Source organism: Alligator sinensis, unplaced genomic scaffold, assembly GCF_000455745.1.
Source record: "Alligator sinensis unplaced genomic scaffold, ASM45574v1 scaffold737_1, whole genome shotgun sequence".
NCBI lineage: Eukaryota > Metazoa > Chordata > Crocodylia > Alligatoridae > Alligator > Alligator sinensis.
In genome coordinates, this window is record NW_005841930.1 from 2,202,922 (window position 1) to 2,230,902 (window position 27,981).

Here is a 27,981-nt window from a genome sequence, read left to right on the forward strand (position 1 = left end):
GAGCTAGGTCAGAAAGTAAGAAGCCAAAAGTGCTGTCTTGGACCAAAGAAACACTTGGGGAAATAAATAAGCATGGGAGGCATGCAGCACCTTTCAGGCTTACAGTACAAATCCTAGGAAAAGGTAGAATACATGTGTACCAAACAGGTACTGCTAGTCACATCTCCAAGCCTGAGCATGAGCATATGTGCACCCACAGTGAAATATGCACATGAACAGTCAAAGTCAGAGACAGTGAAAATAATAATTGAGTTGTAAAGCAGTGGTAAAATAAATACTAAAAGTTACTCTGTCTTTGATTATTTTGCAATTTTTTACCCTCTAAGAAGAGTGCTATAAGCATGGAGTCTACATAACTTTCATGGAAACCAACTTTGTTATGGAAAATATGTAGAAGGTAGATATGCATACAACAGTTCTGTAGCTGTATTTAAATACTGATCCTAACTTTTTCTAATAGAATTAAATGCACATGTTAAGAGTATAATTTTATTTTCTACAGAAAAAGAATATTTGATACACTTGAAGTTTGGGTAGAACAAAGTTTACTGGATTAGGAAGACATTCAATTCCAAGATATATGATTATGCATATTCTTATTTACCACCACATTGTAAAAATTTAAGTGTACAATTGTGTAAATTTTTTTGTTTACTGGATTGCGAGTCAGACACTCTAATCTCTATGTAATATTGGACAAATCACAAACTGTCTCCACTTAACCTTCTATAAAACAGAGAAGGTATTTCCTTCATAGATATAGTGAAAATATTAATAACTGACATTTTAAAGCAATGGTAAGCATTTTTTTAAATTATGCAATATATGGAATTCAACTCTCAAAAGTTATTCAGCCTACATTAAAAATATGTCCTATATACATCTTATTTAGTTAGTGTTACCCTGCGTGGTGACTTCCTATTGAAGCCACTTCAAAAAAGATTGTGTAGCCACAAGGTTAATTGAAAGCTACCAGTGAGCTCACACAGTTTAACACGCTACAAGAAATAAAAGTAGCGTCTTACCTAGATAACACAGAATGTTACATAACAGTTTTCACTACAGTTACCTCATACTCAAACTAAAAGTATTAAACCAAATTTAATGAGGAAGTATTCCTAACATTTTTGGGGAAGGAGGAGAATACAATTTTAGTGCCTGATTAGCAGCCTTGGAGAACAGGAGTCCTCTATTTATCAATAAAGCAAGTACAGCGCAAAGAAAGTATACATAATTTCTGTGTCACTCCCCAAAAATATGCCTAGTAAGCTATCCTGGGAAAAGTATTTCTTAGGGTGACAGCAGTTCAGTTTCCATGCCTATTCAGTACCAGTCTTTGGTCTGTGCAAAGAAGGTCAAGAAAGATGCCAATTAGAGCCAAGCATGGTGGTTTCCTAATCACTTAAAACTGGGCAGACTGAGGTAGGTTCTAAACAGCTACCACATGAGAAACAACTTTCTGTTTCTACTGACTTAAAAGTAGATTTGAAATGGAAACCTAGAAGAGTAAAGATTGACTGAAGTCAATTAATAATACTTCAGGCTATCAATACCTTATTAAATGGTGTGAATTAATATTAAAATTGTGTTAAAATATTTATACTGAACTTACTCATAAAGGTTTAAAAACTTTATCAAGAGCTTGGAAAAAATCTCGTCTCTTTACTGTAAATAAAAAATGAAATGGGAAAAGATACAAAAAATCTTCTCAAACGGCAACAAAGACTATGTGAAACAGGAATCCATCCGAAGTGGATGTTTCAGATGTATTGGACATGCATTCTAACTAAACAGACTGCTAGCAATTTAGTAGGAATGCTAGTTATCACATCACTTGCCTTTTATTCATTTTTTTATGAGGTTTAGTGCTTGCCATAGGCATAAGGGTTAGACTTCTAAGCAGGGTTTATAAACTGGCTCAATTCTGTGGTTGCAATAGCTTTTAACTAGAAAGTTTCATACTTTATCACAGCAACAGGCCAAATCCGGCCCACCAGGCACTTTTATCCAGCCCGTGGGCACCTACCAACAAACTGTACCACGCCCAACCCTTCCACCCACAAGGGTGGAAGCGAGGCACCCACATATACAGCCCCCCAACATACCCTTTTACGTCTTGCTCCTACCCTCATGGACAGAAGAGCCTGGACCAGCCAACAGCAGCTTCCAGGTGGGGCTGCAGCCACCCCAGGGAGACCTGTTCAGCTTCTCCAGCATCCTGCTTGCTCCGGGCAGCACGTAAGGAAGCAGAAGGGGCAGGGAGGGGGATGGGGTGGAGCTGCAGCTGGGTGGAGGCAGGGAGTGTGGGGCCAGGGGTGGTGGCAGCACGGAGCTATTGCCCAGCGGGGCGGTGGGAGCACAGAGCTCAACTGAGCAGGGTATGGGTATAAGGGAAGGTATGGGGGTGTGGGAACCCCCTACACACTCCCTCACACATTGGCGACATGTAAGGGATGCACGCGGGTGCATGTACACCCCCTAAGATTGGCTGTGCCCCCTCCCCCCCGAGAAAAGTGCCGGCAGACACCCCCACCCCAGTCGGTGACCAGTATTAGGAGGCACCAGTCACCCATGCCCCCACATGGCAGCAGGCTAGGGCACTCATGTCCCACACAGGTGCTTGCACCCAGCAGCAAGCAGCTCTGGCCAGCACTGCTTATGGGGGTGAGGAGTGCGACCTGGCCAGCCCACCTCTATCACACAAGGCTCCGCATGGCGTGCATACAACTCCCGCACTTGTGTGGTACTGGGGGAAGCCCCGTGCAACAGCCAGCTGCCTTCCCTGCCCCCTGCCTCCCTCATATCCCACAAACCTCACACACCCACACCCTGCTCCTACAACCCCCCCACCCGTAGCCACCCCCCCCACCAACCACCATAGACACACACCCCCCTGCACAGCCCACCATACACCCCCCTCCACCATACACACACACCCCCACACATCCTACCCCACACACAGACCCTACCACACACACACCACCGCCACACACCTCTCACAATAAGCACACCTGCCCACTGTACACAAACACACCCCCACACACCCCATCATACACCCCCCACTCCAACCACCCCCCCCACAATTATTATGCAATCCCCTCTATATACGCTATGCAAACACACATCATGACAAATATTTTTTGTAATAAAATTAAAATATGTTATATATAGTAGGCATTTGGCTTTTAGTGTATGGTTTGGCTTTTTTCTGGTTCCAAAATAGCAATCCTCCCCTCCCAAAAGAAGTATTTCGGCGGGGGGGGGCGCGGGGCAAGGGGAAGGACTTCCAGTGGCAAAGGTCAGGGGTTAGGGGGCAGGACTTCCAGTCTCAATATGGCTACCAGGAGGCAGGGCAATCATCAAGGGCCAGGGCTACACATGCGGCCCTCAACAGCTCACCAAAAGTCATTAAGCAACCTTCCAGATTAAATAATTGCCTGCCCCTGCTCTATTTATAGATAACTTTTACAGGATTTTTTAAAGTCTATTGTTGCTTAGACCCCACTGACTTCCACTTTGCTGCTTCTTTTAGCTTAAGCAACTCTATCTTTCTGAAAGACTTAAAGGCAGAAGGACAGTGAGAAAAGAGGAAAGACAAAAATGAGAAAAGAAAAGAGAATATACATAGCAATTAATTTAGCTAAACGGTTGGCTCAGTCATACTTAAGCCGGTGATGATTACATATAGATTTGTTCTCTCAGGGATTTTATTGCCAGAACAGAACAGTCTAGAGCAGTGGTCACCAACCATTTAAAGCGGTGCACCAGACTGACTCAGTTCAGACAAAAAGTGAGTGGCAAGGTGCTAGGACCCAGCTGCAGCCAGAACTTTTCCCTGTTACAGCAAAAGCCCAAAGCCCCCTACCACTGAAGTTCCATGTCTAGCATATCCAGCCTGTGGGCTGTAAGTTGCCCCTAAATTAGAGGCTTAGAAGAAACCAGGGCAGTAGCCTTGGTTTGTGTGCGTGCGTGCGTGCGCACATGCTGGGGAGAAGGGAAGGGGAGGGGAGGGTGCAAAAATAGCCACCAGAGCAGCAGCAGCTGATTGCACCATGGCACCTGGCACTGCCATGTGAATTGCACCTGTCCCAGACACAGACCTGCCCAGCTACTCCTCTGTAAAGGTTACTTTAGGCTTAACACAGGCCATCCATATCAACAGGGATAGTTCAAGACAGTTCAAGTGTTCTGGCACAACCACAGCTATCAAGTCTTCATCCAAGTCTTGAAAGCCTCTATTCCTGTACAGTTTATTTTAAGAACATTAGTAATACTATTTATGCAACAAACAGAAGGAAGTGTCTTCAGGCTTGATGTATGGGCAAGAAATTACATTTTTCTTGCAGGCTTGTGTAGTACCTCCACGTATCTGGAAATCGTTAATGATGTAGATAAACAGTATTAAATTAATAACATAGATAGAAAAACAGAACAGCAAAATCTGAATCTTGAATGAACTCCCTGATCAAAGCAAGCATCTGCAAAACTTTCAGCATCTGTGCTGTATCTACCATCAGAGGGCAAAATCTGTATTGTTCATATGCTACCTGGGGATTGCTCTCTAACACTGATTGACTAATGTGTTCTCAAATGTTTCCACAGGCTTTTCCAGTTTTAAATCCAATTGATTGTTATTAATATTAAGGTTATTTTTTCTCTTTTTTATAACCCCCCGCCCCCCATTTTAAAATGTTCAGTCATTATACCACTTTCTTATAATTTAATTTATATAATTTAAATTATTATTTATATATAATTCATATAATTGTATATAATTCATATAATTTAAAATTATATTGGAATGATGAAATTTAGGACATAATTGAAGGTTAAGAGACTCTACTTCAAAAAGACACTCTACTTCAAAAATGTTCAATCACAAGTTTGGGAGCTCTACTCTTGACAATTTTGGTTTAGGAAGTGCTATAGGAATGTGGTTTCTATAACTTCAAGAGAATGTAGTTCCAAGATCAGTCTGGCCAACACAGAAATCAAAAAGGTTACACTCAGCGTGTTGATGGAAATTAGGTCAAAAACTGAAGTTCTGTTCTATAGGAAATGAAATTCCAAAGCAATTGCCTATCTGCCAAATACTTTTGTGTACTGGAATTTTGGACCCAGATGTTAACGACAACCAAGATTTTAAACTGAGGGTCTCCCATACTGAATCCAACATTTTTAGTTTTGAAAATGCTTAAAATAGAAGTAAGTATTTAATAAGTCATTATTATAAACACTTGAGCTAGTATCTCCTAGAAAGGTGCAAAATAAAAATTCATTAAAAAATCATCAAACCGCTTTACAGCAGTTCAGCCACTTGTGTGCCAATAAAACCAGACAATATTTTCTCATTGTTTCCCAGCACTCCTTTTGTGTCTGCCCACCTGCCTTCATCTCCTGCCTTATACTTAAACTGTCAAATCTTTGGGACACAAAGGGCGCATCCCCACAAGCAGGAACATGCGTTTCCCCAGGGACAAACAGCACTGGCACGTGTATCACTGCTATGTGTTCCCAGGGAACACCCATGCACATGCATGTGCTCTGGTGCATGGCACATTGCCCCAGGCTGGGGTAGGGGAGGCCAGGGCCAGCACCTGGGGTCCTGGGAGTCTCTGGGAGCTGCAGCCACAGCAATACTGCAGCAGCAGGCCTGGTTGACAGCTGGACTGTGGCTCCGGTCAGCCAGGCTCCAGTTTTGGGCAGTGTGCGCTGCTGCCACATGTACCACCCTGTTATTTTTAGGCACAGGTTTTTTTGACACCAAGATCACCTGGTGTCAACCCCCACTGCGCTGCATACCGCATGTTCCTGCTCATCTGGATGCGCCCAAACTGTGTACCTGCTCTGTAAAGCACCTGCCTCAATGGTGCCTGACCCAGGACCCTGTGGCAATACAAATAAATAATATACCATTAATTTGAAAATACCTCTATCCAAACTATTAGGTCGAAGCTTTGGGGATAGAAAAATGTCAATTACTATTCAGGAGCTATTTTGAGACTTAAGAGAACTTCTTTTTTTCAGCAAGAACACTATCAAAGTTTGAGATTAATATAACCCCCTCTTTTTTGGACCTAGTTCAGATACCTTGTTACCTCTAAGCTGTGTGTTATTGGGGAACCCTGGCACAGTACGCAGCCTGTCTGACTCACAGAGGACTCACCCCCTCCCCACCTCTGCCTGAACAAGAACTTATTAGAGGAAGGACTTGCAAAAGACAATGAAGATGCACTGGGAGACACACCTAAAGCCCTCCAGACAAGGGTGATAGGACTGAAGCAACTCTCCTGATCTCATTTACATGGGAGATGGGACAGGAAAGCACCTTCATTAGCATTCAGGATGGAGAACAGAGATTCCAAGGCAAGGACTGCACTGAACTCTGGGACCAGAGAAGCATGGGAGCACTGCATGATGGGGAATCCTCGCTCCAAATGCTAATCAACCCATATCTACACACACCCAGTTCAGTCTTTATCAGACCAATTCTAGTAATGATGCCTTTACTGGTACCCAAAACACTGAATCTGCCTGTCTGTAATGTGAGCTCCCTCAGAGTAATGCCAGAGTAATGCCAGGAGTGATCAGTTCCTATTATCCAGCATATGAGCCATTGTTTACCCATAAAAAAAAAAAACACGTGTTCTCCCTTGAGCCATTGTTAGTTCTCTACAAAACCCCGACCCAAGCTCAAGTTTCTGTCCTGGTACCTGGATCCAAAAGCTGCACCAGTTCCACTCCTTTTCTGCCTGGAATCCTTCCACTGCTCGTGCTGAGGGCTCTGCCTGTCTGCAAGCTCCACACCTAGGAACCTTGACTGGTTCAAGTTTCGCTGAGTGGTGAGACCCCCAACTCTCTCTCTCTGACTCCAGGAACCTGGCTTTTGTTTTCTTACTCCAGGCACAGCTTTCTAAACTGGACTTTTGCTGATCACTCCCTCTCTCTGATTCCAGGAAGCTGACTTTTGCTTTCTTACTCCAGGCACAGCTTTCTAAACCTGACTTTTGCTGATCATACTTGAGCTAGACTTCCCCAAATACCTAACTGAAACCATGTGATATTAAAACAAAAATATTTGTCTCTCTTGTACAGCTATTACTACTAGTATTATCATAAGTTCATATACCTGGCAATAAATAACGTTTATGGTCAAGCTGGTTGCTATATTCTCTCTCTGAACCTCACTTACTCTTCACTCCCCTTGACCTCCCCATTTGCTCTCCAACAATGTTTCTTTTACCTAAGCCAAAGATCCCTATAACGCCCAAAACTATGGTGGGGTCTGCTCATCAAAGGAGTTACTACTAGGACCACTGTGATGAGATTGGGACGTGCTGAGTTCTGAGGTGCATGAGGGTATCAGCTGAAAGTGCTGACTGGACCCAGCCTGCTCAGACGTACTCTGTTAGCATGTGTGTTTGTGTGTCTAACTGCATTTATTATGGTCCTGCTGAAATAAGGGATGAACTGAGTTCAAGGCACATGAGGATGTCAGCCTGTCGATGCTGAATATCCCGGCCTGACTCAGATGCACTCTGTTAACCCATATGCTTGTGTCTGATTGCATTTTATTGTTGCCCTGATGAACTGTGTTCAAGACATGTGAGGGTGTTAGCCTGTCAATGCTGAATAACTCAGCCTGGCTCAGGCATGCCCTGATAATCTGTGTGTGTATATGTGTTTTACTGATTTAGTGGTTGGAGGAACCCAGCCCCATTGAGCCTGAATCCTGCAAGATAGCTCCACTGGACAGCTCCATATAGAAACGCAAGTAACACAAGCATCTCCATATAGAAACACCACATACAGCTCCATATAGAAACACAAGTAACACAAGCAGCTCCATACAGAAACACAAGTAACACAAGCTCCATATAGCTCCATATAGAAACGGCTCCATATAGCTCCATATAGAAACACAAGTAACACAAGCATACAGCTCCATATAGCAGCTCCATATAGAAACACAAGTACACAACAGTTCATATACAGCTCCATATAGAAACACAAGTAACACAAGCAGCACATTGATACAATTACAGAGACCCCATGAAATATACCCCTAATAAATTAGCACACCCCAAAGTGACAGGCAAATCTGGTAACAACCTCTACATGCCATATTTATCTGAATATAAAACTACCCTGAATTTAAGATGACCCTCGAATAACTGGATTCTATTCATGGAAAATGTATACATTTGTTACAATTTTCTATGTATAGAATCTAATTATTAGAGGATCATCTTAAACTAGTCTCCCCCACCATTGTAGGCAATGGGGGGGGGGTGGAAGGGCAGGCGATAGGGGGACAGACAATGGGGGGCAAAGGGGGGAGTACATGGTAGGGAACATGATGGGGAAGGTAGTAATGAGGAAGACAGTGGGGGAGGCAGTAAGGGGGCAGGTGTTGGGGGAGATATACAGCTTGTCCTCTGCTGCCTGTCCCCCCCATGGTTCCCCCCTTCTGCCTAATGCCCCCACAACCTCAGCCCCCTCAGGCTGCTTCTGCCCCCATCAGCCTTGCGTCTCTGCTCCCCCTTCCCCCACCTCCTCTTCCCCCACCCCATGCTGCTTCTCCCCCAAAACCTCACTCAGTAGCATACACCTCTTTTCTAAATTATGCCATCAATCTTTGATCTAACCTCCTACGTCTATCACAACATAAGGGACAATTTTTTATTTTATTTTATTTTTTTACCAGGTACCGAAAGAAAACTAAACCTTCTAGTCACAAAATAAGGAATGAGATGAAGAGGGAGAGCTTGTTCAGTAGCAACACCCGGATGAGAAGCCAACCTCCCTGTTTACACAGCCAGTGGGTGAAAAAAGGAAGCTGGAATTAGTTTCAGGTTCCTGTACCTGGGTTATAGATTTTACATTGGTCTACAGCAGCCAGAAGAGAAAGGGAGCATTTTCTTACTTTCCTAGGTAACCACTGGCCTGGAAAATTCTCTGCTAGTTCATAGCTCCCCGTCTCCTGGCAGTTCAATACAAGGTATATCTATGTTACTCTATCACCCATCAGATTTCTGCTCTGAGGGGAAACTTATTACTATAACCATTCCTCAAGTCTTTGTTCTGAGTTTCTCTTCTAAATGAATTGCTCTGTCTCTCTTTCCCCATTGTTTCTAGACTTTCTAAGATATTTGAGTCCTCAATATTTGTACACAAATATAATCTCAAGGTAAATCTTTGTCTGATTTATAATCTTTCAAGTATTAAACACCTGCTTTCTGATCAATGATCCACGACTAGAAGGTAGAAAGCTTTACTGTATTATTAGTGCTCTGACAGTATGATATTCACAGAACAGATTTTAAGTATTATATTAATTTTATCAATGTCTTGCTACTCCCCAAATATGGCTCGCAACAAAGATTACTTTATTACACTATTTACATACCTGATTCTTGAAAATGGCAGAGATTCTTGGTTTGTGGCATCCAATTCAAAACCACAGAACCAGACGGTTAAAAGGGACCTCCAGGATCATCTAGTCCAAGCCCCTGCCCAGAAGCAGGGTGCACTATTCACAGACTAATGCCTATCTAGCCTCTTCTTGAAACCATCAAAAAAGGAGATTCTACAACTTCCCAGGGCAGACAGTTCCACTGTACTGCTTTTCTTATACTTAGGAAATTTTTCCAGAGATTTGATCTAAATCTGCTTTGCTGCAGTGTAAACCTATTGCCTCATGTCCTGAACTCTGTGGAAAAACAGTGGATATAGTTCTTAATCTCCTTTTCTCCAAACTAAACATGCATCGTTCTCTCAGAAAATCCTTTTGGAATGCATCCAATTACTTTTATCATCTTTTTTACTGACCTTTAGATCGTGTCCACTTTCTTTACATACCTCTTAAAATGCAGCACCCAGAACTAGAAACTATACTCCAGCTGAGGTCTTACCAGTGCAGAGTAGAGCAGTATTATCATGTCCTGTTCTACATACAATACTTCTCTTAATACAGTGCAACATGTTTTCACTCATAGCACATTAAACTCATGCTGAATCTGTGATCTACCACAGCCCCCTAATCTTCTCAGCAGTGTTACTGTCTATCCAAATAGCGCTTTTTCTGCAATTGTTTTTTCTTTCCTAGGTGTAGCACCTTACATTTGTCTTTACTGAATTTCATCATGCTGTCCATAGGCCAGTTTTCAGGAAGCTTCTGAATTCTAACAATATCATCAAGTGCCTAAAAGTTCTCTAAGTTCTGTATCATCTGAAAGCTTAATCAGTACACATTCTATTTTTTCATTTGTTTGTTAAACAGCAAAACAGAGCTATCCAAGACTCTACTTGAGATCTCCTGCCATTTTGACATCAATCTATTTTTTATCATTACTCTTGCTTGTAGATATTCAACCAGCTGTTTCCCCCTAGGAGTAATTCTATCTAGCCCACATTTCTGCATGTTAGATCTGAGAATGTGAAGTAAAACTTTTGACAAGAGACCTACTGATGTCCAAGAATATGTTCATTGCATTTAAGAGTATGTCCACTGCAGGAGATGTGAAGCAGGCAGGTTGGAGGGAGCCAGGTTGCAGGGAGCAACAAGTTAATCACACCATAAGTGTAATATGCACCAGGAGGAGTGGGGGAAGGGGGAGAAAATGGAGCTGTAGCACACCCTGGTTAGAGAGAACTGCCAACAGCTGCTTTTGAAATCCTCCAGTTGGAGGTAGAGGTGGGGGCCGGGGGGCACAGCAGGGGGTTATACATCTGTCAGTGGTTGAACCACTCAATTTCTGAAGTATTTGATGTTAAATCTACCTCACCCAATGTAACTGAATTACACGCACAAGATGTAGGTAAGTGACAGCTTTCATGGTACCTAAAGCTGTAGCTATATTAGTTACTGTACACAGGAAGATACTACTTCAAAGACTGGCAACTAGAAATCCATGAAATCAAGGACAATTACCTTATTGCTGAGATTATATGAACATATAACATTTATAGCTACAAAGCAAAAGTTCAGAGGGAGAATGAGACAAATCTACCAAATGTCTTGCATTTAACTATCGAGAAAGTTGGTTATTAAAACACCAGTTTACTAGCAATGCATATTTTTAGCACAGCTCTAGTTAATAGTATAAACTAGAAAGTGTAGAGTAAACCCTGCATTAGAAATCCTGTTTTTAGGTGGTATACTTTAAGTGGTATGCTTTACATTTTCCATTAAATTTTAAAAAATATTTTTTCTACATTTTTATTGTCATATATGCTGCAGTTTTATCCATGAAAAATGGAAGTCCAAAAACAATGTCCATGCTCTAAATATATTCTCAATACATATTCTGAAATCTGTTTTCAACATGTCACTACTATCATGCTGAAAACTACTATCATTCAAACTATACATAAAGTGGCTAAGTTTATTGTTCAGGGCATGAAAATTTAACCATTTTGTTCAGCCAATTCATAATGATGGCCTCCTTCTGCAGTTAAGTATTTTCACCCTTTCCGTCTTCCCAGTCTCGGGTTGACAATAGGGAGCTAAAAATTTTACTGGCTCTGACTCAGAGCATATATTCTTTTCTGACAGCTTACCATCCTCTTAAAAGCAGACATTAGAACACAAACTACATGAGCCTTCCCTAAATAATTTGAGTTTAAAACATTGTTATTTTGTTTGTTTTTTTATCAGCAATGATTTTCTTAACCCAGAATGTAAAGGAAAATGGATTTTTAATAAAAAGATAAAGCAACATAGCAAAAGATGTGCACTTACCAAGTGAACATAAGGCACAAAGTATCCAAAGAGGGCAGCTGGGATTCCAAAAGCCCAAATCCGATAACCCGCAACTTTGAAAATGGAAAAACTGAAAATCTTTTTTGCAGGAGGAAATTTGAACTTGCCCTTCTTTCCACCCTCTGTGTCTTTGGCATGGGGAATGAGAGGCTTGTAAGTGAAGCCAGCGAGGAACAGAATAAACATGAGGATGCACAGAACCCGTAAAGTGTTGAATAGGTCAACTGAATCAATCAACACTCTCAGAAGGAAGGGCAGTGACACAGTGAACAAACTGCTGCCGGCAGTGACAATGCCATTCACTAGTCCTAGGCGCTTCTTGAAATAGTGCCCCAAAATGACCAAGGATGGTTGGTATGCAAATGAGCAGCCACAGGCAAATAAGATTCCATAGGTGAAATACAGAAGTTCAATGGTGCTATATAAAAAAAAAAAAAAAAAAAGATTGGAAAATTTCATTAATATGCCTTATACAACAATATGCTCACATTCAACTTTCACATAAAAATACATAAAAATATTATGGAAATAATCATTTATATTTCTATTAAGATACAACTATATTGCATCAAATGAAGTACACAGTCAGTAGGAAAAACAGACTAGTTAATAATCTTTCATTGGCCAGATCAAGAGTGAAACTGTTTTTACCTGGAATAACATCAAATAGTCTGATTAAAAGAATGTTAAGCTTACCTTCAAAGAGACACTGTCAGGTTGAATTAGACAAAAAAAAACAAAGTCAGTACACCTGCAGTGTTTTGCAATCAAAATTATATTTTGTTTTTATTTAAACCTTTCCCTAATGCATTCACAACCCAAACATTGCAACGTTATGATAGTGTTCAAGGGCCTAAGTCAATCTGATACATCATTATGGTTCATGATGCATGTACAGTTGTTGAAGTGGCAAACACTACTAGTAATAAAAAAAAACCTATTTTTTTTAGTTGTGTAATGTAAGATGTTATTAAACTGGTAAGATTACTTTTTTTTAAACAACATAGTAGCTCTTTAAATGAAAATATTCAATTATTTCACATTTCTACCTCAGTGCTCTCCAGCATTGTAAGTTACAAACAGATACAGAATGAATCAAAAATGTAATGGAATGGGAAACAATCCATTAAAAAAGGATGGCACAATAACTCAAGCTTATATCAAGGGCAGCAGCACTGAAATATGTTCTTCTCAGCTAGGGATTTCCACAAGTGTTATTCACCATATAAGACAAAAAAGAGGTGACAAAAAGTCCATTCTCTTATTGCACGAATGAGGTTAGCAAATTATCTGAAAAGATGCTTGCTCAAAAGAATAAAAGATCACAGGAAGGTAGGGTGGGAAGGGTCCACCCAAGGTCATCTAGTTCAGCCCCCTGCTCAAGCCAGGATCATCCCTGATTAAACCATCCCAGCCAAATCAAACCCAGCAGTGCTGAACCCCCAGCCCATGGACTGTAGCCCTGTGCACTAGATTGGGTGCACGGGGCCCAATCCCAGCATGTAGGGCTGGCCTGGGGCCCATTCCTGGTGTACAGGGCCAAGAGAGGGCAGCACCGGGGGGTGGGGGCAGCCAGGGCCCAATCCTGGCACAGAATCCAATCTGGCCTCAAGCCATCTGGCCCGTGGAACAACAACATGGGCACAAGTTGATGGAGAGGAGGTACAGATTGGACATCCGAAAAAACTACTTCACAGTCAGGGCGGCTAGGAGCTGGAACCAACTTCCAAGGGAGGTGGTGCTGGCCCCTACCCTGGGGATCTTTAAGAAGAGGCTGGATACTTACCTGGCTGGACTCATTTGAGTCCCGTTTTTGTTTTTAGGGTGAGTGGTTTTGTTTGTGTTTTTTGGGTTGTTCTCCCGCCCTGGCGGGGGGGCGGGCTAGAAGATCTATTAGGTCCCTTCCGACCCTGAAACTATGAAACTATGAAACTATGAAACATTGAGCACCACAGACCTAATCTGCTCATGAAAACTTCCAGGGATGAAAAGTCCATGCCTTCACAATATAATATAGACAATACAAACAAGCAAGAGATCAAGATGGCTGTGATATGTGGAAGAGATTATTACAGGCAACCCCCACTTAACACTGTTTCACTTAGCGCTATTTCACTATAACGCTCATTTAAAATTGATACCCGATTTCACTTAGCACTCAGCGAGTTTCATGGTTGCTATCCTGGTTCATTAAAACAATTGCGGTCATCATCTTGGGTCATCAAATACTTTTGGTTTTGCTTAACACTCGGTTTTTCAGGAACCAATTAAGAGCGCTAAGCAGGGGTTGCCTGTATTTGGAATTGGTGTGTGTGGGGGGCGTTAATTTTTAAAGGATACAATACATTTTAACTAACATTTTAAAAAACTAACATGTGCAGTTTGTTTTTACCAGTTACGCTGATAGCTGCTATAATTTTCCCTATCTACCCAATGATTTTAGTTAAACTAAACACTTCAGTCCTCCAACATGCCATAGGCAAACAACAAGAGAAATTAAAGTGCATCCACTGTCCAAGGTCACTTCACCAGCAGGAAACTGATTAGGTGGAACATGCACAGAAGATCTTACCAGGTAAGCCAGGGTCTCTACAGAGAGGATGGCAAACACATACAAAAATGCACGCTAACAACAAAACATGAAAAAACCCTGCTATTAGACGTAGGGCTCAAATGTGGTAAAGACAGTTTGACCTTGATCTTACAAGCATGACACCCACTAAGCATTTAAGAAAGAGAACTCTTGGTACCATCACAGGGCACTGGTATCTCAGTTTCCAAGTGTGGCCAATCTCCAGTGTCTCAGAAGGGGCAAGGAAGATGAGGAAGGGGAAGGGAAGGAGGAATACATCAAGCCTTGAAGCTTGAGATTTGATGAGGTGGAATGTGCTTAGAACAGTGGTGCTCACAGTTTTAGCTCTATGGGCCAAATGAATGGTATAGGGCTGGTCTGTGGGCCAGACCAGGCCCTGCACAACCTCCACCTGGCCAGAGCCCAATCCCAGCTAAGCAGGGGTGGCGCAAGACCCCAGAGGCCAATCGTGACATATAGCCTCAGGCAGAAGTGCCAGCCCCGCTCAGCTAAGATCAGGCTCAAGGGACCCCACACCACCCTCAGCACCCAATCTACCCAGCCACCTCTGCAGGTTGTCAATACCTTCTGCAGGGCACCAACCCTCCCTGGTCTGGACTATGGGCTGCTGTCTCACTCACATGCCTCTCTACTACAGCCTCCCGTCATGGCACCACCAAGTGCCATTGATTTCCATTGTCAACAGCAACAGGGAGTAATTAATCCATTAGCAAGAATAAGCAGCAGCTGCAGCAGAAGAGTAAGAGAGCAGCTCTTGGCACAAGGCAGGAAGGGCTGGGGTGGCTGCCTGCTGGACACTAGAGAGGGGATAAGAGGCATAGTAAGGCAGCTGGGTGCCAGGGCAGCACCAATGGGGGCAGCAGTGACTTCATTCTGGCAGCACAGGAAGAACCAGATTGTGTGGCCAAGGTGGCAGGTGTTATTTTGCTGCACATTTCCCCCCACCCACCAGCACAGCTGCCTTTGTTATGTAACGCCCACACATGCACATTGGGATGTGTATTGTATTTTTGTGTATGCATGTGTTTTGATATAGGCAAGATTCTGCCCATGTGCTCAGCACATGCCAAGCTGGGGCCTGTATCTGGGGAAAATATGTAAAACCCTCTGGCTTCATTGATCAGAGGGAGCAGAGGATGCTTCAGGCAGATTGGCTAGGAGAAAGACTGAAATGTGGACCCTCCCTGATTGGACAAGGCTTGGGAGATGTCATACTGGGTATATAAGAACCACTCACTAACGTTCTGGGATTATTATTCATCTGTCTGCTAAGAGCTGCACAGCTACATTGGGGGCCAGAAAACCTGCTCCCCTTGGGGGTTGGGGGGAGGGCTCCCCAACTCTTCACTGGAGAGGCAAACAGACACTATTTGAAGGGAAAGCCTCAAGCAGAGGGAGAGAAAGTCTGCTTTGGAATTTGAGACTCCTATTTCCTCCCCTTTTTTTTTCTTAAGTGGGTTAACACCATGGGGGTATTAATCACTGAAGCAAACTGCCCAGGAATGGGTCCTGGCCATTACTGGCTACAGGGGTCTGGCCCCCTCTGTTTTGTAACTGTATCATCTCAGCATGGGGTATAGCTGAGACCAGATTTCCAGGCTGCAGCCATAGGCCTGGGCCTTTTTTTTCTTCTGTTTCTACAGCTATGGTGTTTCAGCCTAGCAGCATGGCTGAACCCAGCTATATGTTCAGGCCTCAGTGTAGTGTAGGGTTGGCCGGCTTTTGCCATCCAGTTCAGGCCCAGTGAGGTAGGCCTCACCTCTCCTTCAAAGTTTTTTTTTGCAGTTTCTGCCCAGCAGGCCTAGGATTAAGACTAGGAATTTAGGGGTGCAGCATGCTGTGTGGAGCCACAGTTAACCCCTTGGGGTCACCACATGGAAGTGGGAATCACCCTATAGTGTCACAGGGAGCAACGAGGGGCCCCTTGCAACACAGAAGGACCCACACTCTCTAGCCCAGGATGGACAAAATGGCAGATCCAACGAGCAGCCAAACTTCATTTCCCAGTAGCCCCTGCCCACATAGCTGGGGCCGGGCTCCATGGCAACCCCAGCTTTGCACAATCACTGTGCAGCTGGGGTCTCCATGGAGACTGGCCCCAGCCACACAGGCAGGGGCTGCTGGAAATGGATTCCACTGCCTGCTCACAGGCCGGACTTTGCCCACCCCTGCTCGAGCAGCTTCCTATGGCCTACCGAACCCAAGGAGCAGCTCAAAGGACTCTCCAGTGAAGCCCCCCTCTCCAGCCCATTGCTGAAGGGTGCAAACCCCTGGAACTCCCTTTTGGGTGAGCCCCAAGTCCCAGACTGCTTGGGCATAGGTGAAGCCTCCCAAAGTGTGCAATCTATGAACAATGCCTTGTAGTTGATAGTGTTTGAAACTGTATTTAACGTTTTCTTTGCCTTTGTTTTCTGTAATAATGTGAACACAAAGAACAAGTTTGTTTGCGAGGAGAGGATTTTGTTTATGTAGGATGCCCTAGTAATTTATTTAGTGTTTCCCAGGTGGTCTGGTTGGAGGCTTGAGCCAAGGTAAAATATATTTAGAACCCAAAATTGAACCTGGCCCTTGTTGCTGCCGATCAGTGCCTGGCAGAAGTGTTCCAGTTACACTACTGAAGGGAATCAGCAACACTCAACAGAATGCACAGCACATACCTGGACAGGTGCTCCCATCATGACATGACACTATGGGCCAGATCTGGGCTGCAGGTTGTAGGACGCCACTCCCTGCTGCAAAGGATAGCAGGAAACACCACTATTCACATTATGACAGCTGCAGCCCTGCATAAAGGTAAGCATTTTGAGCCTAAAATACACTTCCCCTTCTTTCATGGCTAACAGAAGAATCAGATTCAGAGGTCAAAAAGGAAAACACAAACATCCAGTCTGAAGCTGGATTAAACCACATCTTTCAAAATGCATCTAATCTCATTTTAAAGGCTTTACACAGCAGCAAATAACTTAAATCAGTAAGTGGCTTCTAGGGCTTTATTGCCCTTTCTACTAAGAAACTATTTCATTTCCAGCTTGCATTTGCTAACTTCATCGTCCAACATTGCATAGTGTTATGTTCCTGCCAGAAAAGTGGAAGAGATATAGGGCAGAGGGAGTCTATATGCAGTGATCATATCATAGAATCATAGAAGTAGGGTCGGAAGGGACCTTGCAGATCTTCAAGTCCAACCCCCTGCCTGGGCAGTAGGGAAACTGGGCTCAAATAACCCCAGCCAGGTAGGCATCGAACCGCTTCTTAAACACCCCCAGGGTTTCAACCTGAATTGAACAGTTTAAGCTCCTTAAGCCTCATATAATAAGGCTTATTTTCTAACACCTGGATTATGTTTGTGGACCTTCAAACTCTTTCCTGTATTTCCATATCCTTCTTGATATCTGGATATCAGGACCTATTAGCATTGAGTCCCCAGTTAAAAGCGTCCATTGGCTTTGCAAAGTGTTGATGCTGTCAGGTGTGAGCTGAGGAGCAGTCTTCAGTTCTTCTAGATGTCCTCCTTAGCATTTGGTAGTACTTTTTATTGGGCGCCACCCTAAACTCTTTTTGGAAGATAGAAATCTAATAAACCAATCAATAATTCAATACTTCCAGCTAGGAAGGGGGCGGGCAATTATTTCAGGTGGAGGGCCGCTTACCAAGGTTTGGCAAGCCATTGAGGGCTGCAAGGGTAGCTCCACCCCTTGACAGGTGTCCTGCCCCCTGGTCACCATCCCTGCCTACTGCTGCTTTCACAGCTTCCCTGCCTGCAACTGCCACAGCTCCTCTCCACACCCCCACCAGTGGCTCTGGCTCTACATGGCTCCCGGCCAGTGCCAGGACTGCAGCAGCTGGCTCAGCTCAACCCTGAGGACTGGGGCGATCCCTACAGTCCTCCCCTGCCTCCCCCTTCTTATCTGAATTTCCCTCCAGCACAGGGAGGTAGGAACAGCCCCAGGGGCACAGGGCTTCTGGCTGGACATGGAGGGGTGGTGAGGCAGCCGCTTGATCGTGCCTGCAGCTTTCCCGGGGTCCTACTGCCCCTGGCTGCCTGTCAATATCAATTTTCTAAATTTTTTAAAGAGCCCCATGGGCCGGATAAAATGTCCTGGTGGGCCGCATTTGGCCCACGGGCTGCATTCTGCCCACCCCTGAGCTAGAAGGATACCCTTCAAATGCTTCTATTTTTTGTGGTGACAGATCTTCATCCTACTTAGTCTTTTACTCCTTTGCCTCATCAGACCTGCTGTGGTCCTGACTCTAGGTACCCAAGGATGTTTTCCAAATATCTGATTCTTCATAAGGTGGCCAGGTGTTCCAAAGAAAAAATCTTCTCCCCCATCAAGTCTACTAGACTGCACATCCTGCAGACCAACACTCCACTCTCCTCAAGCATAGTTCATCTGGTGCAGGTCAACAGACCAGTGGCAACTGTGACCTACATAGCCTTTTTGTACTTCATAGTGCACCATTTCAAAACATAATTTAATGATCAAGTAAGAGGCAGATGGGGAGGGGGAATGAATGCTTACCTCCCTGTACAGGGGCCAGGCAGGGATAAGCAACCGTGTCTCCTCACAACCCACAGCACTCATAGCACCCTAACTGAGAATACTGCAATAGGTTGACAGTTCTTTTCAGGGCAAAAACATGCCAAAGGTTCTCAGAGTCTCTTAAAAAAATCCCAGGAAGGATGTATTTGCAACACATTGGCAGAAAAGGTGAACCATGTGATGTTCATTAGCATAGATGTTCTACTATGAGTATTTCCCATGCTTCTTGGTTGCTACATGGGGCTGGGAGGGAACTTCCATCCCCCCACAGACTACTTGCTGCTAGACAGGTCAGGGGTTTGGGTGTTAGCTGTAGCCAAAGCTGGGGATTGGGAATGGGGTGTGCCAATGTTCCTGTTGGGGACTTAAATTCCAGAGGTTCCTGACTAGAGGGTCTTGCCCCTCTGCTCAGGATCAGACTAACTGCCATATTTGCAGCTAGGAAAGAGCTTTACCTCAGGGTCAGATTGTTATTGACTGTGGGGGGATTTTCCTTCCTTTGGAACCTAGCTCTCTACCTAATTCTTTTGAGTATATTCTTGGCATTTTATAGAAGCAGGACATAGACAGCCATGATTCCTCTGTTTTACCTGTGGCAGGTTAGGGTGTTAGGTCTATGTTGTGTCAGGGTTGACTACGTAGTTTTGTTAAGAGGTTAGACAATGAATTTGTACAGCATGTTTTGGATACGGATGAACCTGCCTCAGACTGTGTGTTGGGCTAGGTGACCCCTCAAGGTCCCTTCCAGCTCCTCTTCTCTATGATTACATGGCTATTTTGTTTGAAATCTTAGAAGTTAATATATATTCTATGTTTTACTAATATTTAGTTTATCGTTCATCAAGTCTTAGCCCTTCTTACAACTGCAAGAATTCTCAAAAAAATTGTCTGATTTTAGATATATAGTTGCACATTTATTCCCCTTCAAGATACCTGAAGGGGAATAAATGTGCAAATATATTTCATACATAAATGGAGAATGCTTGCACAATATACTACTCATAATGATAATTTAATGATCTCTGCTCTGCAGATCAGTTATGACCTGTATGTTAGACACGGTAACCAATGGCAGCAAGATAAGAGAAAACAAAACAGCAAGAACGATTAATTTTTATGATCCCCAGTCAAAGAAAAATAGCTGAGAAGAATCATTAGAAAGCAGTAAGTTACCAGAATGATTATAATATGATGAATACAAGCAAGAACCATTTTACACCCAGTTTGAAAGAGTTAATAGATTTTACTGTGTGAATGTTGTGTACATTTTTTTCTCCAAAATCTGAAGAAAAATAAGGCAGAAGGCTCAGACATATTAATAGCCAAAATTACACGGCTCTAAGAAGGCAACTTAACTCCTGCATTATTAGTACATGTATTTAATGAGCTCATGCAAGGAGATATTCCCTCCTGTTAGGAATAAACATTATCCTTGATTCTTTCCAAATAAAGAAAAGATAGGGTTAAGTATTCATCATATAGATTTCATTAATAAATGTTGATGCCAAAAATGTTTAGCAGATAAACTAGGGGGCATATTAATTATACATGTGCCCAGATCAATCAGATTTATTACAACCAGACAAACTGTAGCTATTAGGAGAGCCCTTGACTTGATATATAGCATGCAGAAAAAACACAACTCGGGATGTTTTACTTTCTTTAGATGCAGAAAAAGCCTTGGAATGAGTAGAATGGGACTGTATGCTGTACTAGGAAAAAAAAAAAAAACGGTTTTGGATAGAAGTTCTAAACTTATCTCTGCTTTACATAAGGACTTGGGAGTCCTTATATGGATAGTATAGGTGATAATTTATAAGTATTGCATATAATTTCCTTTTTAAAGATAATAGCTTTAACCTCATGCAATTCCTGTGTATTCCACCTATACTGAAATTGTTTCTATAGTTCCCTGAATAAGAGACTTTTAAACTCTTTTCTCCCTTTTAAATCTTTCCTACCAAACACGAAAGGCGTATATTAAAAAAAGATCAAATAAAATGTATTAAGTCAAAGCCATGTTTAACACACGCATCAAGTTTCACTTTTTGGAACAAATATACACTGAATTTCTCTACATCTGAATTATGTCTAGACTGTTTCCATCTATTTAATGACTATTATGATTTCACTTAAAGAATGAATAAAAACATACTGATACGTACACCTTAGTAAGCAAATGTTCTCAGCAAAAATTTTGCTTTTCTCCGAGGCATTTAAGAATCACCTCAGACAAATAAGCTGAAGTGGTGTTTAAATCATAGCTTTCCAAAAAAGTAACTTCCTTTCTCCTGTACCTTCCAACTTTGAGTTAAAATTATGAAGGGACCATTTAGGGAAGAAGTTTATCTTTTGTCAGAGGAAGGTAACAAATCATTCCTAGACCAAAAGAGGCTTAATTAAGAAGCAATGTAGATATGTATAGATAATCATAAACACGATACTGGGGGCAGAGAGGAAGATTTTCAAAGACAGGCACCTAATTTTTCATTAATTTTCAGAATTAGGCCTTCATAATGTTTACTGAATGAAATGGTAAGCTAAACATTTGGACTCAGAGGGACACTGACCTTTTTTTTTTTCTTCTTTTTTTTGAAATACTCAGGAAAATTTGGACTTCTGCTTTAAAGTGAGTTTCAATATTGATTTTTCCAAGTAGTAAACATTCCCAAGGCAAAAATACATTGGTCTCGGTAATGGACTATAGCCACCAAGTGCTCTCCCTCCCTGCAATGTAGCTGGCTCTTTCAGAACCTAGCTCTTGAATGTCTACCAACTTATCCTGGTAATCACTCAGTAAGGGACAAAATAAATCAAGTGAAAGGCACTTATCTGCATGCCTCAACCTATTTCCTTGGTGGAGTACAAGTGTATGAGTGAGGAGATGACTTAGCTCCCATCTGTCCCATTCTCCAATGTATGCAGATCACATGCCAAATGCTCTTATATTTCTTAGTACTCATTTTATAATAACAGAACATTTTTAATTCATATAGTTATAAAAATAAATATTTCAGTGATATTATTGAAGTTATATCAGTAACATGATTAATTTTTAGAACTACCTTAACTGATCCTGTGTACTTAACCTGTTCACTTAATGAGGAACAACAATTAATACTACACCTTTAAAAGTTTTTTGTCATTGTGTACAAGTGAAAGTATTAATACATGCTCAGAATGTTTGGTCAACTGTTATTCAGGTATTTTCAAGAAAAAAAAAATGAGGAAGATGATGTGTATCAGGGCTGTTTCTGAGGGGATTGAGATCTAATTAGTCAAAGACAAAATGAGTGAGGAAGAAAGTGAGGTTTCTACTCTGCACATGGAAGATGGATAGAGCAGAAGCGGTTAATCCTGTAACAAAATGTACAGAAGAGTACTGCTTCTGTACTGTATGTTAAAATTGCTGAAATGCTTTGAATATGAAAAAACTTGTTTAAATGTCAACCGTCTTTCCTGGAATAATACAGATAGTTGTTCACATGTTTTGCCATGATCATCAGGCAGTTTGGAAGATGACCTTTGGCCAATCCAAGCAGTTTCTTAGACCTGTATACAGTACACAAAAAATGTTAGGTGAACGTTTCATAGCCAATTGAGAAAACAGATTCGATTTGTTGGGTCCCAGAGATCTAGTTTCTAGAGAGAGAATGAATTAACACAGTAGAATTAAGGCTCCTTGCAGTACCTTCAAACCAAATTTTGATTTTCAAACTGTTTTGACTTTAATGAAAGTGTTCCAACAGCCTTGTTTCCTTAATAGTGTAACCCTTCTGCCGGGCACCAGTTGGCAGCCACAAAGCCCAGGTTCAATTTTGGGGTACAAAATATATTTTACCTTGGCTCAAGCCCCTACCCAGACCACCTGGGATATGCTAAATTAATTACTCGGGTGTCCTGCATAAACAACACCCCCTCCTTGCAAACAGTAAACACAAACTTCCAAATTTATTACAAAGAATGAAACAAAACAAAAGAAAACATTAAAACATAATTTTAGGCACTATTACTCTAAAACAAATTCTATAGCTGGCACCTTCTTGGGGGAGGCTTCACCCATACCCTGGCAGTCTGGGACTTTGGGCTCCCCAGCAGGTAGTTTCAGGGACTTGCACCCCTATACCTGCCTGTCAGCAATGGGCTGGAGCGGGGCTCACAACAGAGTCCCGAGCTGCTCCTTGGGTTCACTGCACCTCAGGGAGCTGCTTGAGAGCATGGGTCCTTCTGCATTGCAAGGGATTCTGTTGCTCCTGCAGAAGTGGTACAACGCTGACCTCCACTTCCACATGGTGTCTTTGAGGAGTTAACCGCAGCTTTCATCAGCATACCGCATCCCACAAAATTCTTAGTCCCAATCCCAGCTCTGTTGGACAGAAAACTGCAAAAAAACTTGAAGCAAAGGTAAGGCCTATCTTGGCTTGCGGCTGAACTACAACTAGCACCCAACCACACCGCTTGGTTGGGGCAACTACAAAAGGAGGCCTAAGCCTATTATGCTGGGCCTGAACTGGGCAGCAAAGCCAACCAGGCCTATACCACCTACACAACTAGTACCAGGTCTCACCCTGGCTCAAACTGTGCCAGGCTTTACCCTGGCCCAAATCTGCCAGCCTAACATATGGCTGAGGTTCAGCCGTACAGCTAGGCTGAAATGCAATAACTGTGAAACAGGCCTGAGCCCTTTTTTGCTATGGCTGCAGTCTGGACATCCAGTCTCAGCTATACCACTGTGCTGAGATTCTACAATTCCCAAACATAGGAGCCAGTAACTGCCAGGACCTGTTCCTGGTCAGTCTGCTCCAGGGATTAAAAAATAAAAAAAATACAAACACAGAAGAAGATAAGAGGGGGAGGAAATAGGAGTCAAACTCCAAGACAGACAATCTCTCTCTCACTATACCTATGGCTTTCCCTTCAAATAGCTTTTGCATGCCTTTACAGTGAAGAGTGGGGGAGACTTCCCCCCCCCCCCCCCCCATGGGGAGCAGTTCTTCTGGCTCCCAATACAGCTGTGCAGCACTCAGCAGCCCCAGAAGAAAAAAAAGCAAGAAACCTTAGTTGAGTTGTTCTTATATATCTGGTGTGAAATCACCAAAGCCCCGTCCAGTCAGGGACTGCCACACTCCAGCCTCTCTCACTCAATTTGCCTGGAGGATCTTCTGCTTCCTCTGGCCAATGAAGCCAGAGGGTTTTTACATATTTTGCCCAGATACAGGCCCCAGCTTGCCATGTGCTGAGCACATGGTCAGAACAACAAGGGCCATCTTGCCCATACACACTGGGTTGTGCATTGTGTTTTGTTTTTTATGGGAGTGGGTGCTACAGTAGTAGCTACTGTATTTCAGTTGAAATACGTAGAACAAGGAACATTTGTGCCTCTTGGTTTCATTATTTTAAAGAAAATATTCTGCAACACACAAATGAAGATACAAACTAATGAAAGAAACTGAAGAAAGCAGAAAACAAAAACAATCACCTTGCATCCAAGCAGTGGAGCAGATAAAAACCACAAACTGCATAGTGGTGGGGTCTCCAGTCTGGGGGACCAAACCTCTTAAACTGAAAGCATGAATCTCTTGTGGACAAGGTAAAAAGACCCAGTTCTGTGAGCATCAGTAGCAGGCTCATAAGCATGCATCATTCAGCCACCACCAGACAAGGACAGAGCATTCAACTGGATATGTGTAGGTTACACAAAAGTGAATAAGTGGTCTTATCAGTGAACGTCAGAAGCAAAATCTGCCATCATAAATTGACTTGACTGTCCAATGAAAGGAAGAGTAGATTTCTTACCTTACAAAAGAGCTTGCAAGGAGCCCAATCAGCCCCACTGCAGCTCCAGTAACAGCTACTTTTCGGCAGCCAAATATGTCTGTGAATACACTGACAATGGGAGAGCAGAAGAAGATCATTCCCATGGACAGCGAACTCACCCATGCTGTAGAAAAAACAGAAGATTGATGTTAAGAATATACTGCTTGATTTTCAATTTTCAGCTACATGAAGTAATAGCAAACAGTAGTAACTTCATTTTGCTTTAATAGAAGCAACACAGACACGTATAGTAAAAGTAAAACAAGCTGTCAGCTACTTCAAACACGTATTCTAACTGCTGTCACAACCCAGTTAAGTAAGTGCCCATGCCACAAGCAAGAGATACTATTTAAAGCAGTTTTATTTTGCACTAGGTTAACTAAGGGTTAACAAAATGATAGTAACAGCCTCCTTTGCTATGCATGCCAACAAGAAATTTATTGCTGCGCCACTAACAGAAATGAAACCTTAACCTTATTTGCTTTACATAAATGATTATAACTGGTCAGAGTAATACAGGGAGTAGCCCTAAAATAACTCCCTAGCGAAAACCGCTATATAATTGGCGATTCTAATTAAATTTATGACGTGGCGAAAACCAATAGGGCTATTACATAGCTACATAGGGGCCACATAGGGCCATTACACAAATAAAACCCGTTTTTTACTTCCGTGAAGTCGGAGACCTCCGTACACACCTTGGAGACCTCTGATGACACGTCTCAGAGTAATTAGACAATTTGATCACTTGTCTAAGTTCCCCGTCTCGACCCAATCTCAGACGTAAATCAACGACTGCCGGCCCGACCATTTCTGCCCGAACAGCGAACACTTATGCAGACCGACCTGACGAACTCTAAGCTGTAACTAACCAAGTACCTCTGACCTCCGTTATTCACCACCTTGACGGCGTGAGTAAACAATCTTGCTTTACAACCGATAAGCGTCCGCCTAATTAATTCCACTCCAAGCGTCACAAGTACCCGCCTGACGGGCCTCTAAGGTCTCGCGAACCCCCTCGCTGCAGTGCACGGCAGCAACAACTGCAATAGGGTAAGCAAAACTGGAAGTTACCACTACTAGTAATACAGTCAAACAGGGATTGTCAACTGAGGGTACACATACCCCCTGGGAGTATTTGGGAAGGCCCTAGGGGGTACACATGGGTTAGGGGGGGGTGGAGTGCTGCCACCTCCCAGGACCAGGGCCAGGCGAGGGCAGAGGCACCCTTCTGCACCACTGCTGCCATCCACCACCGTGCTGCCGCCCTCCGCATCAAACCGCATGCCACCCCCCCCCCCCACACACACGGCCACCGGGAGTACACTTACTAAAAAAAAGGTTGAAAACCCCTGTTAGATGATATTTTGTAACAAAAACAAATACATAAGTGTACAAGCCTTATTTTATTTCTCTTGGAGCTGCTCTAATTAAAGTGTCCCTTTCCCCACCCTCCCCAGAGCATGTGTATAAATGCCCTAAAAGTCTGTAGTGAAAACATTCAGATCAAATTACACACCATTAACTATAAGCTGATTTTGCCATTCTGATATTTCAGGTATACTCGGGGTCTCTTTATGCGAGGGTTGCATTTAAAAAAAACGGCATAAAGTGAATTTGCATAAAGCAAATGCATTATTACATGTAATTAATGGGGATACGTACCAGCCTCCTTTTTCCCCTTCATGGCTGGCTCAAGAGGGGGGTTAAGAGATGCACTAGAAGGTTGCTTAGACAACATTTCACTAAATTCAATAGTAAAGGCAAATAGATGCACCACAATACAAGTGAAAGTAGCATAGCACCACACGGAACAATGGACAATGCAAGACTGAGGCAAGTGCGTGATGGCATCGCATACCCACCTCACTCACCCTCCCACAATGCTTCACTTTACATCACCGCACAGCCATGTTGCATGCTTCTTCACATAAGATTGAATTTCTCACACAAAGCGAGTTTCTGATATAGATAAGGTCATTGCATATAAGCAAATTTGCACAAAATGAATTCACATAGAGAGACCTGAGTGTACTAATGAAAGGAACATGCATTTCTTATCACTCGACTCCTTTCCGTTACAGCACTGATTGGCAAAACCTAAAATAGAAATTTGTTCCGCTGCAGTTCTGCACAGTAGACAAAAAACAAGAGTGAAGGGCACTTCAGAGAAAATCTTCATGCTTGTCTAAAGCAGAAAGTCTTTTTAGCCATGTTTTATTTTTCAAGCAAGACTAAGTCAGGGGGCTCAAACTCTGGCATGGCTGGACTGGGGCCATGCTTGCCCCAGTCAAGGGATTGGGTCCACTAGTCAGATCTGGCCACAGAGGGACTGGGAGCATCCCATCCAGCCCACTGGATGAAAAACAACTGCTCTAAGTGATTTTAAAAGTCTGTTACAACAAAGAAAGATGCCTAGCAGTCAGAATTGGGAGTCAGAGAAGAAGAATTTTATTCTCAGCTCTGCCAACAAAATTGCTGAGAGAGTAAGTTTCCCTCCTGTGCAGTTGTAAAGGGAACAAGACTTGCCCACTTGAAACCAATGTTGAAATCTTTAATTCATTAACATATGCAAAGCACTTGATTCCCATAGAAATATCAATTAGGAAAGAGATTTTCAGGGGTGCTTTTTAAATAAAACTTTGTCAATTAAAAACATGTAGAAACTGACAAGAAACTACACTCCTTGAATCACAAATTATTGATATTGTCCTTTATTTTAAAGAAGTCACCTTTGAAATACAGTTAAGACATTTTAAAACAGAATGCCAAACTTGCATAACATATTAATTTCCTTAATATGGAAAGTTCAAGGCAGACAAATGTTTATGCAACATCCTGATCAGAAACTGAATTTTTTTTTTTTTTAAACTAAATCACACACTAAATTCATTTTTTCTTAGCTGAAAATGTAGAGACTTACATTAAACCTAACCCAAACATCAACCCTTATTGATACTTCTGCCTTCCCTTTAGCGCAGGGGTGGGCAAATTACAGCCTGCATCCGGCCCACGAGGCCATTCTATCTGGCCCACGGGGCCCCTAAAAGAAAAAAAAAAAAATGTGGAAAATTAATATTTCTCTGCCCTTGTATCCTGTCACTTTTGACAGGAACCAAGGCCAGTAGGACCCAGGGGAAGCCCAGCGGGCTCCAACAACAGTGGGGCCGCCTGGGCCGTCCCCCCAGCCAGAAGCCCCAGCAGGGGCTTCTGGCCTGGTAGCACGTGGCTGCCCCATGCCAGAACTGCAGTTAAGTTGGGGG

At 42.8% G+C, this 27,981-nt stretch overlaps 1 protein-coding gene across 3 annotated transcripts in view; it reads right to left on the minus strand.

Moving 5' to 3' along the window:
• Window positions 1–27,981, minus strand: part of SLC16A10 (solute carrier family 16 member 10) — a 69,698-nt gene that overhangs the window by 38,653 nt on the left and 3,064 nt on the right. The window contains exons 2-4 of one of the 3 annotated variants that reach the window (XM_025198840.1): window positions 27,642–27,761; window positions 24,698–24,842; window positions 11,744–12,182 (exon numbers count right to left, since the gene is read on the minus strand). In XM_025198840.1, coding sequence (XP_025054625.1) covers window positions 11,744–12,182; window positions 24,698–24,822 — 564 coding nt within the window. In that variant the 5' untranslated portion in view covers window positions 24,823–24,842; window positions 27,642–27,761. Of the gene's footprint in view, window positions 1–11,743; window positions 12,183–24,697; window positions 24,843–25,416; window positions 25,623–27,641; window positions 27,762–27,981 lie in introns of those variants that run through there. The other 2 variants (XM_025198841.1, XM_006019477.3) reach the window with 2 other exon arrangements.